The 13621-nt window shown below is 36.7% G+C and overlaps 1 protein-coding gene across 2 annotated transcripts in view; it reads right to left on the minus strand.

Moving 5' to 3' along the window:
• The window catches only part of TNIP3 (TNFAIP3 interacting protein 3), a 96144-nt gene extending 89090 nt beyond the window's left edge, over window positions 1-7054 (minus strand). For both annotated transcript variants that reach the window (XM_025385971.1, XM_025385970.1), the window contains exon 1: window positions 6973-7054. In XM_025385971.1, coding sequence (XP_025241756.1) covers window positions 6973-6975 — 3 coding nt within the window. In that variant the 5' untranslated portion in view covers window positions 6976-7054. The remainder of the gene's footprint in view (window positions 1-6972) is intronic.
• Window positions 7055-13621: the final 6567 nt, after the last annotated feature.

Genomic DNA, 13621 nt, shown 5'->3' on the forward strand with positions numbered 1-13621 from the left:
TTATGATAATTAACTACTTTTTTTTGTATTCACCCTCACCAATATCCAATTCAAATTTGATAACTTAACCTTTACTAGATGTTTCCAAGATGCTAAAACTAGCTTGTATTGAAACAATGTTTTGTTAACCTTTTGGTACTCATCTATTATCGGCTTATATACATTTTATTTAAATATGTAATGGCAAAAAAGTAAAATTGTCATAAATAGCGTGGGGGAATAAACAAAGATGATCCTAGGTAAATGTACCACTTAACTTTTAGAGTCAGAAATAAGTGAATGTCCTTAGCTGTGAGCATTCAGCATGCCTTGAGTGCCAGTCTGTGTGTTTTACGGAACGAATGGATTTGTTCCTGCTGTGATTTGACTGAGTAGGGGATGAAAAAGAGCAATAGATTCAGTCAAGAGTGGGAAAATGCCTGCAGAGTCAGGAAGCTGACATAAATTGGTGACAAGTGGTGGTAGGGGCTGTGGTGAGTAAGTGAAGAAATATCCTCCCCAAAGGTATTAAAATTCTATTAAAAAAAATCAATGTGAACAAATAAAATCCAATGCTCTTTAAAAAGTTATGGTTTACTATTAGCAATTCTCATGGCTTTTTGTAATTTCCAAAGCTTGAGATACTTGTTGCCAATATGTGGATGATAATGGATAACCTTTTTGAGATCCTTGCTATTATTGGTAAGAAAGAGATGTAATGAACTATAACATTTTTAGTATAAAATCTTGGTTATGTTTTTCTAATAATATCTTTAATATTCAGTCTAAATCACTCTTAATATATAAAATAACCAGTTTGTATGTTCAAGAAGCTTTATCCTTAAAGCTCCCTATCCATCATTTTATCTCCATAAATATTAAAAAAAGGAAAAGGAATTCACTTAGCCTAGAAACAGGAACAGTAAAGCAGGTCACGTGACTATAAAACTAACCTAAATTTACAAGCACAAAGCTAAAACAGCAATAAAAGATTTCAGATAATTTCTATGCAAAATGAGGCAAATGATCAATGTTTTTAAGAATATGCTAATGCTATTCAAAAAAAAGATATGTTACACATTTTAATTCATTTATTTCCTCTAGCAAATAAGATTCCTATACCTAATAGGTACTTAAGGACCTTTGATTACAGTGTGGAAGAAATCGGAGGAAAGGAAAATTACACACTACTGTCATTTACAGTAATGGCTCAAGAGAAATTGAGAACAAGAAAAAGATTTTTGGCTACACATCGTTTGGCTAAACCAAAAGAAAGAACTACTCAAAAGAGCTGTAACTATTTTTTTTCCATTTCATATTTCTGAGAAAGGTGTCAAATAAGGGGACTTTCATCATCTATTTCCTTCTAAGAAGTCTTTTTGTTTTATAGTGATAAAGTTTTCTGCTACCACAGATTCTCTACAGCTCAATCACATCAGGACACCTGCATTTCTTCTACATGCAAAACTGACATTTGAGGACTGAAACTAAAAAACTTCCTGAACCAGGAGTCAGGAGACTAAGATTCTGTCTGTCACCAGGGCTATCACTACATTTGCTTGTCGCTGAATGTCTATCACCGGCTCTGATATGAGAACAGATTGTACATCATAGTAGCTAAGAGTGCTCCTAATACTTGAGTGTTATGAAAACTGGTCATCCTAGGATTTTGCAATATTGCTATCTTGCTCTTGATGCATCTTAGAGGCTTAGTGAAATATTAGTGAAATTTTTGCCCTGTGAAGAGGATCTAGTTTTCCGTAGAATTCCTTCATTCTGCAGAAAAATGAGCATATCTTTGTTCTGAGTCTTTATTCAGCTCTATTTGGGAATATTCCTGTATTGTGGATTTCTACTCATATATTTCATAAAAACACCCCAAATTACAAATTCGCTTTTTCAAACGTGTTTTGGAAGGATGATTGGGTTTAGAGTCAAAAGATGTGGATTCCAATCTGTCTCTCACGTTTAACAAGCTGTATGTCTTTGGGCATATTATTTAAACACTCTGAGCCCCAATGTACTCACCTGCAAAGTAAGGATAATACCTCCCTTCTTCAAAGAAAAGTTCATAATGATTAAACAAGATACTGCATTTGCAAGCAACTTCCACCTCAGTTGCCCTATAAGATGACTTTTCTAGTGTTGCATGGCAAATAGTAAGCTCCAAATAAATGTGAGAGAATTTAAATTTTGTTTAATCTTCAAAACTTACTGGAAAGCCTATAGAGAAAGTGATTTTTATTGGACATAAATGTTATTATATATGTTATTATTTTTTAAAGTTGGTTGTTCTGCTGAAAATCATGAAAATGTGGAGCTGAGGGTGTGTTTGTTTTTATGAGAATATGCTTCAGGTGAAACTAGGAATGGATCGCTTTCATATCCATTACAGGTGTGCCAGCCTCGGCCTATCCTTAGCCTCCTGCTAACTGTACCAGTTCCTCCAGGCAGATGCTTACCCGCTTGAAAGGGAAGTAAAGGATAGCCTGTGCCAATTTATCAGAAATCTTTGCACACCAGGATTTTGTTCTGAAGTAATAAATTTTGTTTTATAACTATACATTAATTTTGAATGCAGCTTGGCAAGCAATGACCAAACTTAAACCTGGTCTTGTAAAAAAAAAATTCAAACTTTAATGCTGGATTCGCTCTCATTATTTCCATGGTAAAGTAGCTGAAAGATGGTTTTAAAAAATAACATACAATAATACTGATGTCCTATAAAAAATCACTTTTGCTACGTGCTTTCCAGTGAGTTTCAAATATCAAACAAGATTTAAATTCCTCCACATTTATTTAGACCTTACAAGGCTCCACAGAAACTAGAAAAGGTAAATGCCTTATTATCACACATGCATTTCATCATTGCCTTATGAGATTCAGAGCATGAAGAGCAGAAGCCAGAGCTGTGTCCTTGAACAACTTTCTTAGCCTCCCTATCCATTAGCACAGAAGGTATCTGCATAATTGTAATACTAGTTTTTCTACTCCTGTCAACAGATCGTTAGCAACTAAAAGGAAAGAGTATAATGAATTCTGATTTCCATCAAATTTTCAGCAATAGAAGCCATATCAGAAACTATTCTTTCAAAAAACCATACATTATTACTATTAAAATCAATCAGTTGTGCTAAATCTAACCACCCGAGGCTAGACAGTGATTATCCCCAGATTAACAAGCATCAATACAAAGAACTATGCTGTCTCAATTCCTCAAATGAAAATAAATGGAAGACTGTTCAATTATAGTAATGAATAATAACGACTGATCTCAGCTCTGTGATTTTAATTAGTACTCTCTGCTGATAATGAAAAGTTGAGATGCCAGCACTTTGGGAGGCCAAGGAAGGAGGATCACCTGAGGTCAGGAGTTTGAGATAACCTGGCCAATGTGGCAAAACCCCATCTCTACCAAAAGGACAAAAAGTAGCTGGGTGTGGTGGTGGGTGCCTGCAATCCCAGCTACTTGGGAGGCTGAGACAGGAGAACTGCTTGAACCCAGGAGACAGAGGTTGTAGTGAGCAGAGATCGTGCTACTGCACTTTAGCCTGGGCAGCAGAGCAAGGCTCTGTCTCAAAAAAAAAAAAAAAAAAAAAAAAAAGAAAAAGAAAAAAGAAAGAAGAAAGAAAGAAAAAGAAAAGTTGAGATGAGACTTGAGAGACTTGATCCCTGAGCACTGGATTTCCGATACAGAATCCACACTTCGGCTTTTACCTGTAAAGCTCAAGATCCTCTCAGACTAATTATATCTTTTTTTTTTTTTTTTTTTTTTTTTTTTTTGGAGAGGGAGGGTGTTTTTTTCTGTCACCCAGGCTGGAGTGCAGTGGCCGGATCTCAGCTCACTGCAAGCTCCGCCTCCCGGGTTCCCGCCATTCTCCTGCCTCAGCCTCCCGAGTAGCTGGGACTACAGGCGCCCGTCACCTCGCCCGGCTAGTTTTTTTTGTATTTTTAGTAGAGACGGGGTTTCACCGTGTTAGCCAGGATGGTCTCGATCTCCTGACCTCGTGATCCGCCCGTCTCGGCCTCCCAAAGTGCTGGGATTACAGGCTTGAGCCACCGCGCCCGGCCGACTAATTATATCTTAATGTTCATGTTCATGGTTATGTTTTTTGATATTTTTCTTGCTTTTAAACAAGTGGCAGAACACTCTCTAATTAGAAATTCATCTTATTGTTTTCACCCATATTTAGGCAGGTTCTAATTTGTCTACATTAAACACTTCAAAGTTGATAATCTTTCTACTCATTTTTTTCTATTAAATGATTTTAGGTATTTCTTTTCATTATAAATAAAATTTGATTTTTATAGCTTAAAGTTAAGCTGAACAATTTTTCTTTTATTTTAATATCTACAATTGTTTTGCCTTTCATAATTTAGAAAATGTGACCTATCTTACTAGAAGATTTTTGAACACCTTTCTAAGTAAAGAGTTTGGGGGAAAATGACAACGTATTCTCTAATATTGAAAAAAGTCACAACATACTGAACAGCATACTGAATATAGTGTGTCAGCTATACACTGTGTCTGAGAGTCATCTGGCTGTAATCTATATATCTATATTTATTCACATCAAAAGGAAACATTTCACCATATTTGAAATTTAAGATGTAATCGAAAACTGAGAAAGGAATCATTTGCCTTCAAATGTATTTTATTAACTATACTGCTTAATACTACATTACATCCTATATCCTTTCTTCTTGCAGCATTCATACATGTCAGATTAGCAAAGGCAGAGAATGATTAATTTTTATTACTTACACAATGATCTATTAACTATGTACTAACTGCCCCTTGTGACTGTCATCCAAGGTTTTTTACATACTTAGATTAATCAAGAGATTCATTTGTTTGGATTGTGCTTTGCAACCACTAGAATAATTTCCCCCCATATGGTGTCTTTGTTTCAAAACAACGGAGATATTTAATCTTGGCCGTGTTTTCAAATATAATTGATTTTTATTCATGCTCTGTGCAATTTCATTAGAAGGGCATTTTTTATTCTCGGTTTTTTCTTTAAGACTTGTGGACATACATGTGAAAAGTGAGGTTTTTGTTTGTTTGTTTGTTTGTTTGTTTGTTCTAAGATCTTTATCCTTTATGAAACAAATATTTGAAAGATCCAAACTGTCACAACCACAAACAGATGGGAGTCAACTATAACTAATAGGTGTTCCTCTGATAATTCATCATTATCTGATCTTACTAAGAAAGCAGTGTTTAGAAAAAGAGCTAAAGAGTAAAGTGTTAAAGAGCAATTTTTGAAAGTTAACAGTTAAAGTGAGCTCTAAGGTTTTATCCAGCAGGAAGTATTTAGTCGGCCAAAAACTTAGTAAGCACCTTTGCCTTCCCCTCCTCACACCTTCTCCACCTCTGCCCCCCACCTGGACAAGGAGGCCTCCAGGACTTTTGATGAATCAGAGACTTTGATTGATGAGATATACAGGAACTCTGCCTGTCTCTTCTACACTGTGCCGCAGGTCTCTTTGACGACTATGTGCTTTAGGTTCCTTTAACAGGAGGAATTGTATTTAACAGTCTATTTCCCATATTTAAAAAGTCTTATTTCTTCCTCATTCATGCCTCATTAATATCATTAAAATTGGGGAATTGTACAATGGCTACAAATTTCAGTGAGAGAATTGTACTGGAAGCCAATGATAATTAAATATATACTTGGAGAGACAGTAGGACCAAGCTGAAGGGGAGACAGAAAGAGAGAGAGACAGAAAAACAGAGGCACAGTGAGAGATCAAGACAAAAAAAGAGAGAAACAGAAACAGACAAAGGGGGACAGAGACAGAGAGTGACAGGAAAAGAGACAGAGGCAGAGGTACACATAGGGAAGACAGAGAGAAAGCAACAGAGGCACAAAGGAAGAGAGACAGAGTGAAAAGGAAAGGAGAAAATGAAAAGGTATAATGTTTTTTCCCTTCTAGACTTTAAAAATTCATTAAAATTCTGATATAAAAAATAGACTTAAAAAGTTGAGAAGATCATATCTGAACATAGTTTGTTAACATTGATCCATTCCACAAATATTTGCTTCTTGCTCATTAGGTTAAGGCCCAATTCAGGCCTTCCACTGTGGGGACAGGTCTGTGCATGCAGTGCCACTTGAAAGGACACTCTGGGAATCTCTGCCACAGGCCACTGATCAAGATTCCTAAGAAGAACGAAGTTCTCAGCATTTCACAGCAGGGAGTTTGTGGTTAAGCGAGAAAGCAAATGTTATCAGATTCAAGAAATATCGGCACTGCACCTGTAAGCATCTAGTCTACCTTTGTCTACTGCTCGCTGTTAAAATGAACCTTCCTTGCAGGATAGTTTAACTGCTCACACTTAAATTATTCCTAGGGAAGTTTATTTTCCAATCTCCTTTGGGAAATTTGACTATTTAAATAAAAGAGCCCGGTAACTTTATATTGAGAAATACATTCTTTTAGAATGTTTTATGCTCCCCATCGACATGATTCTCTAGCACCATGAAGAACATGGTGAAAAATGTCCCCTGCAGAGGAACACACTAAATGGATGCTGGCTCTGCTCATTGCTTAATCAAGATTGTTCAACCCTGTAATATGCCAAGAGGGAAAGCATAATTACTCGTGTAAGTACTTACATTTAGTTATTATTTATAGGATTTTTAGAAGTAATAAAGCAAATAGAGTAACATTCACATAGTTAAATGTGTCATTTCCAAAGCTTATTCTATCTAATGTGCACAAAGGGGCCAACTGATAAAAGCTCTAAAGTAAAAAATTTAAAGGAAACAGCATACATTATTACATTTACAACAAGTTCTATATCTTTTCTCACCGGGAACACATAAAACCATATCTTAATTGTTAATATTACTGAGATTCTGATCAATTATACATGTCTTTCTAATATGAGAACTTTATGCATTTTAAAAAGAAATTAAGTTACAGCCGACTCTCGTAAGTAAGCGAAATGAAAGTAAAGGCCCAGGACACTATGTTACTCACCATGTTCTATCCTGAAAGTCCCTCTCAGGTCTAGGTAAGCGCACTACAAGGTCTAATACAGAGACCTGTCTTTATGACTCTTTGAATCAAACAGTAACTAAGTGGTTTAAGTAGAAACATGTATTTTGAAAGGTTAATCCACCCATACACAGGGAAACCCCTTTTTTAAGAAAGTCATTCTGCTGCCAAGAGACTATTAATATTCACCTCTCAGATACAAATACAACCTACAGATAAAAGATTCACAACCTATGTGAAAATACCACAGAGGATTCCCTCTTAGTCTCTATGTTGTAATGGAAACACAAGAAAACAATAAACCTCTTCAGGCAATTGGGGGTACTACAGGAAATCTACCTGCCCACTTAATGGAAAAGTTATATCAGCTTACTAGGGCCACAACACATAAACATAAATTTAGAATTAGTATAACTTACTGTAAGGACCACATAGGTCACACACTCATTTCTAGGAATGTTCCTGTGTTTCATCTTCCTATTTCTTTCCCTGAGAGAGCTAGCACCCAGGTTAACATTTAAACAGTTACCCTTTAAAGTAATTTAGAAATAAGCTCATTACCTTTTAAAAATAGGACTTGCTGAGTGTTTTCTTACTTGCAGGGGAGATTATACTTACAGTCTCTATGTGGCTTCCCTGGCACTATACCATTAGGAATGATGTGTATTTTTCTTATCCCAGAAAACAGTCTGCAAAATCATTAGTAGTGGTAAACCTCTCCAAAGTGATAAGGACATTTGTACCAGTTTGGGAATAAAATGTTTGCTGAGGAAGTGCCTAATAGTGATTATTATTGGTTAGTTATACCATTTGCTTATATTGAAGTATTCATTTTTCAGATAGGCATGGTAAGATTAAGAAAATGGCAAATAGCATACTGGCAATATGCTGGAGGAGACATTTTCTCAGAGTTTGACTCTTTGCTCTACTTTAGCTCTCATCACAACAGGCATTGTGACTTCAGAAAAACAGATGGACAGTGATAATCCCCTTCTGCACTTCCACTTCTACAGACATGCTTTGGGAAGTGTGAGACAAAGGGAGCCTCAACATTATCTTTTTTATTACAAAATGCTGTAAAAATCAGTCCTGGTTGGTAAAGCCATACTGTTTCTTACGTTTTTCTTTTCTTTTTTTTTTTTTTGAGACGGAGTCTCGCTCTGTCGCCCGGGCTGGGGTGCAGTGGCCGGATCTCAGCTCACTGCAAGCTCCGCCCCCCCGGGTTTACGCCATTCTCCTGCCTCAGCCTCCCGAGTAGCTGGGACTACAGGCGCCCGCCGCCTCGCCCGGCTAGTTTTTTGTATTTTTTTAGTAGAGACGGGGTTTCACTGTGTTCGCCAGGATGGTCTCCATCTCCTGACCTTGTGATCCGCCCGTCTCGGCCTCCCAAAGTGCTGGGATTACAGGCTTGAGCCACCGTCTTACGTTTTTCTTTACTGTATTTTCTTTTTCTGTACTGTATTTTATGTTTCTGTATTTTCAAAAAATTTAAAAAATAGTCTATTATACGATGTAGTTTGCATATGCAGTGAACTGAAAAAGAAAATCAAAACAGAGCTTAGGAAGTAAACAGTCCATCCTTAACCTGAGTTATTAAATTAAATACATTTGATATGAAAATTCCATTGTTTCAAGGTTCCCTAAAGCATTTGGAATATGTCTTTTAAAAAGTCTTTTAAATGAACACAAAATGACGTTTACCCTGTTAGTTTTTTTCAATGTGAGAAAATTAATTACTTATTATTTCACAAGAGTATGCTATTTTAGCACAATATCGAAAGAACAAGGAGAAATTAATCAGCCAACAACAAGGGGGCTAAAAGTTAAGCCATCTTTACAGACTGGAATATTCAGATCTAACTAATGTCTTCCTTTCCTGAAAGTACTTTTAAAATTATAGAACGCTATGCAAATTCACAATGTGATTACTATTATTGGAACTGAAGTTTTCCCAAAGTGTGTTGAAAGACCATCGTGTTTCAAGCCACATGTCTTTTCATTTGACGATCACATCAATTAAAGTGTGGAGGGAGAGCAACGCAGGCATGTTGCCTGAGCTCAGGAGTTCAGAATCAGCCTGGGCAACATGGTGAAACCCCACGTCTACTAAAATACAAAAAAATTAGCCGGGCATGGCAGCATGCACCTGTAGTCCCAGCTACTCAGGAGGCTGAGGCAGGAGAATTGCTTGAACCTGGGAGGTGGAGGTTGTGTTGAGCCGAGATTGCACCACTACACTCACAGTCCAGCCTGAGCGACAGAGTGAGACTCCGTCTCAAAAAAAAAAAAAATCACGCCTGTAATCCCAGTATTTTGGGAGGTCAAGGCGGGTGGATCACGAGGTCAGGAAATCAAGACCATCTGGCCAACATGGTAGAACCCCGTCTCTACTAAAAATACAAAAATTAGTTGGGCATGGTGGCACCTGCCTGTAATCCCAGCTACTCAGGAGGCTGAGGCAGGAGAATTGCTTGAACCAGGGAGCCGGAGGTTGCAGTGGGCCAACATTGGACCACTGCACTCCAGCCTGGCAACAGAGTGAGACTCTATTTCAAAACAAACAAACAAACAAACAAACAAAAAACCCCCAAACTATGAGATGGATGGTGAGGATGGTAATGCTAGTCAAATGAAAATGTAGAAAGACACCATATTTATTTACCTCATAGAACTGTTATTGGGAGAGGAGAATAGTCCATAAAACAGAATGACAGATGTTGTTATCACTGCTTCTCACTGTTCTAACTGTAGAGGGGAAACTGGATTCTGTTGAATGCCACCATGAAATAAATGCATTATTTGCACATAAAACACTGTATTGCTTCTTGTATACATCTAAGCCACCTGACATCAGCTGTGAGCAGAAACTGGCCACGTGCCAACTAAACGATTTTTACTGTTCACAGCATTTTGTTCAGTGATTTACCTTCAGGGAAAAATGAGGAAATGAGTTAGGAAAAAAAATTAATAAAACTTGAAGACCAGTGTCAAAAATGATTGATCTAAAATTAGTTTCACATGTCTGAGGGTACAAGTGTCTGAAGAAAACGAGGGCGGAAAGGAGAAAATGAGACTGGCGAAGCAAGACAAGGCCATTTAGAATTTGGGGGAGAAAAAAGCAGTCATATTCAGTGTTTCTTCTTTTTTTCAGGGAGAGTATTAAAGAGCCTAAGATAAGAAAATTTCCAAGCTTTAGGCTTGAGAAAGGGTAAACCCAACTTGTCTCTGAAGATGAGCTGAATGCGTCACTCAAGAGTCAGCTCCCATGGACCTCACCGCGTGCCTTGTGTGTAGGCTGTCCACAGGTGTCCTCGGGAAGACAGGCAAAGTGCTTCCACATGTTTCTTTCTGGTGAGATTCCAGGCACCCTCCTCCCTCCCCCTCTGCCACAGATTCAGGCTCCTTTCCCTCTTGGCCTCTCAACATCCAAGTTCCAAATCATGGGTAAGAAATGGAGATTGAGTGGAGACAATAAATGTAGTTGTCACAGTTGAGGAAATTATTTTAAAAGTGTTCACCACCGTAGAATTTTTCTACCAAGTGTGGTAAAGCCAACCTGGCAATGTTTGTCCCATTTAAGTACAGTTTCCTCAGGAAGTGTTCAACCTAGATTTTGTCTGTTAGGTGAGAGCTTTCTGTGGATTAGGGACATTTAATTACCCTCCAGAGTCTTTCAAGACGGAGGCCATGGCCTCTTGCCAAACTTTGGTCTTTATTGTTTTGATGAGAGAGGCAAACTAGAGAGTATATTCCCATGGCAACTTCAGAATATCACCTGTTATATTACTTAAAGGACAGAGGGTGGCTGTGCTGGGAGCCTCAGCTGGACTGGATATCAAACTAGAAAGGGTCATATTATGGGCTTGTGTTCTACTCTCTCCTAGCTCAGTTTATTAGGAACAAACTTTAGTGTTAGTTTGGGCTTCCTGCTCTTCATAAAAAAGAATGGTATTTTTTTTCTCACAGATACAAACTCCTATCACAACTAGAAGTATGGCTAGCTGATTACAATATTTGATGACTCTTATTTTAGAGAAACGAGTTGTTCAATGCATCTTTGCTACATTCTCTTCCATTACTATATATATGCTTTTTTCTTTACTCTGATATGGATAGCAAATGGGTAAACAACACATTATTTAAATCATTAAAGTAGCACAGCTCTGCTTTTTCCTAAGAACTGTAGTCAACTTTTGTTCTGTAAAATGCTGCCAAAAAGAGGATATATCATGCAAACTATTGGGACAGAGGATGGGCATAAATCTCCTTACTAAAGAGGATGAACAAAAAGGAGATGAACCATGGATGTCGATAAATCAGAAATGCAGCTGTTTGGGACCAAAGTCCAGTTACCATTTTAAGCCAGGCCCGAAAGAGATGGTGGCCTTTCAAAGGCAATTCCAGGTGTTGACAGAGAAGTCCCCAAAGAACTCTTTGACACTCGGGCCCTTTGACTTTTACCCTCACTATATCTGTATCCTTTTCTGTTTTCAATACAGAGACATTTGAAGGGACATTTTGCTTATAGCAGTTTCTTGTTTTCAGTTGAAAACCTAAAATGGAAAAATAACTTTTAATGTTAAGCTGTGGTTTCCACCTTCTATGACCTTCATTTACAGTCAGCTGTTTTTAAATGATCTTCAGATCTTCACTCCAGCTCTACGGCATTGTGGGGTTCATGCGCTTGGGAATAGACAGGAACACTGGAACTCTAAAAACAGTTACTAAAATTATTAAGTTTATGGACATTTTAAGGTAAAGTCATTCCCTAAGCTAAAGTTTGAGAGGAGCCCTCATTGTTTTATCCCAAAAGATCCAAAAGATTATATAACAAATGTAAAAGTTTACCTCTAGCACTTTGAAACTCACAAAAAAATTTTAAAGCTTGTATCAAAAGTAATTTTATACACCAAGGAGAGAAATCTGTTTATAGAAGTTTAATGTAAACTAATGTGTTATTCTCCAGGGGCATTTGTTCTAACATACTTATTAAATATCAGACTCATTTAACCCCTGGAGGCTTCCATTCCTTTATCTAAAAAAGACTGGTATACATAGTGCCTAAAAATCGCTTCCCTGTCAAAGAGTTTAATTTGATATCACCCCAAATAGCAAACAACACATTTCCATTTTGATTGGTTTTATGGCATGAAATCAATAGTCTTCTTAAGGTCCTTTGTATCATTGTGAAAAATATCCCACAAATATGACCCTCACATTGCTCTACAGTATGTATACTCTGAGTTGATTCTACTTATAGAATTAATAGCATGAATGATTTCAGATATTAAACCAAAGTACCAAAGACCTAAAAGGTTGGACTCCCAGTACAATTTAAAAATTATATAACTGAATGCTTAATTTCCTAAAAAGGAGTAATTAGATCTTTAGAAAAGCTGTCTTCTTGAGTACTTCATTGTACTGTAAAAACATTTGACATTAAGAGGAAGTACTTCACTCTTAAGAAAATTTTCTCCGTTTTACAAAGATGCTAGGATTCTGGAAAGTCAAGCATAGCCAAAGACCCAAAATAATAATTATTTTAAAAAAATATTTTAAATTACAAAGCCACACATAAGAATCATGAACTACACTACACGAAAAGGGGAAAAAGGGAGAAATAGACTCCTATGATAGACTGTGATTTCCAAAGATGACAGTCATTTTCAGAAAATTTGGTGTATATTCTTCTAATATTTATCTTCTCTATACACATAATAACTGATATTATACAAGGCATAATATTTTGCTACTGAATGAAGCCAACAAGTATTCTTATTGGTAATAATACGTCTAATTGGGCAATACTAAGAAGACTTCACACAATCTTCTGTATCTATTACAATGAAGAGAGAGAATAAAAAGTGTCACAAATTCAACAGGCTTTCATAGTCTCTTGTTTTTAAAATTTTTAATATTAAAAAATTATGTAATATAAGGAATAAGCATATATGGACAGTTTATTGCTGAAATAAGTATTTTACAATTATTGTATGACTTAACAACATTATCATTGTTGTGGTATATAATTAACTGTAATGGAAGCAATTCACACATGTGATTTTGATGACAATGATGATTGAAAATAATGATTAGCAATTATTTCTGATCATCTATGGTATACCGGATGCTTTACAAACATTATCTACTTTCTACTTAAAGTGGAGTCTTTGGATCAGCAGTACTGGTAATACGAGGAAAATTGCTAGCAATGCAGAATCTAAGGCCCGACACACCCTGGTTTGTGAGTCTCAGAAGCCTGTATTTTTCCCACAATCTCGTACAGTGATTATTATGACTTTTATACAAATAAACCAAGAATTTCTAAAGTCAGTTGGGGTGAAAACTCGATCCAAAGCTAAACTTAAAAGATTTCATTGTTTCCAATTTCTCTCTGCCCATTCAATTTCTGCATTCACTTCAATTTTTTCTGCTTTACTTCTCTTGAATATATCCAGACCCCACCAAAGCAGTATGATGTCTCAGTCACCATAAAACAAAGCCCAGTCCCCTTGAGGACTGATAGAACCTGACTTTCCATCGATTGGGTCATTTACCTGCAAGGACCCTCCAAAGAATGTAATAATTTTCTCTCTTGACTGTAATTCTCACAATAAATGATTATGAAGCA

The sequence above is a fragment of the Theropithecus gelada genome, chromosome 5, assembly GCF_003255815.1.
Source record: "Theropithecus gelada isolate Dixy chromosome 5, Tgel_1.0, whole genome shotgun sequence".
Classification (NCBI taxonomy): Eukaryota; Metazoa; Chordata; class Mammalia; order Primates; family Cercopithecidae; genus Theropithecus; species Theropithecus gelada.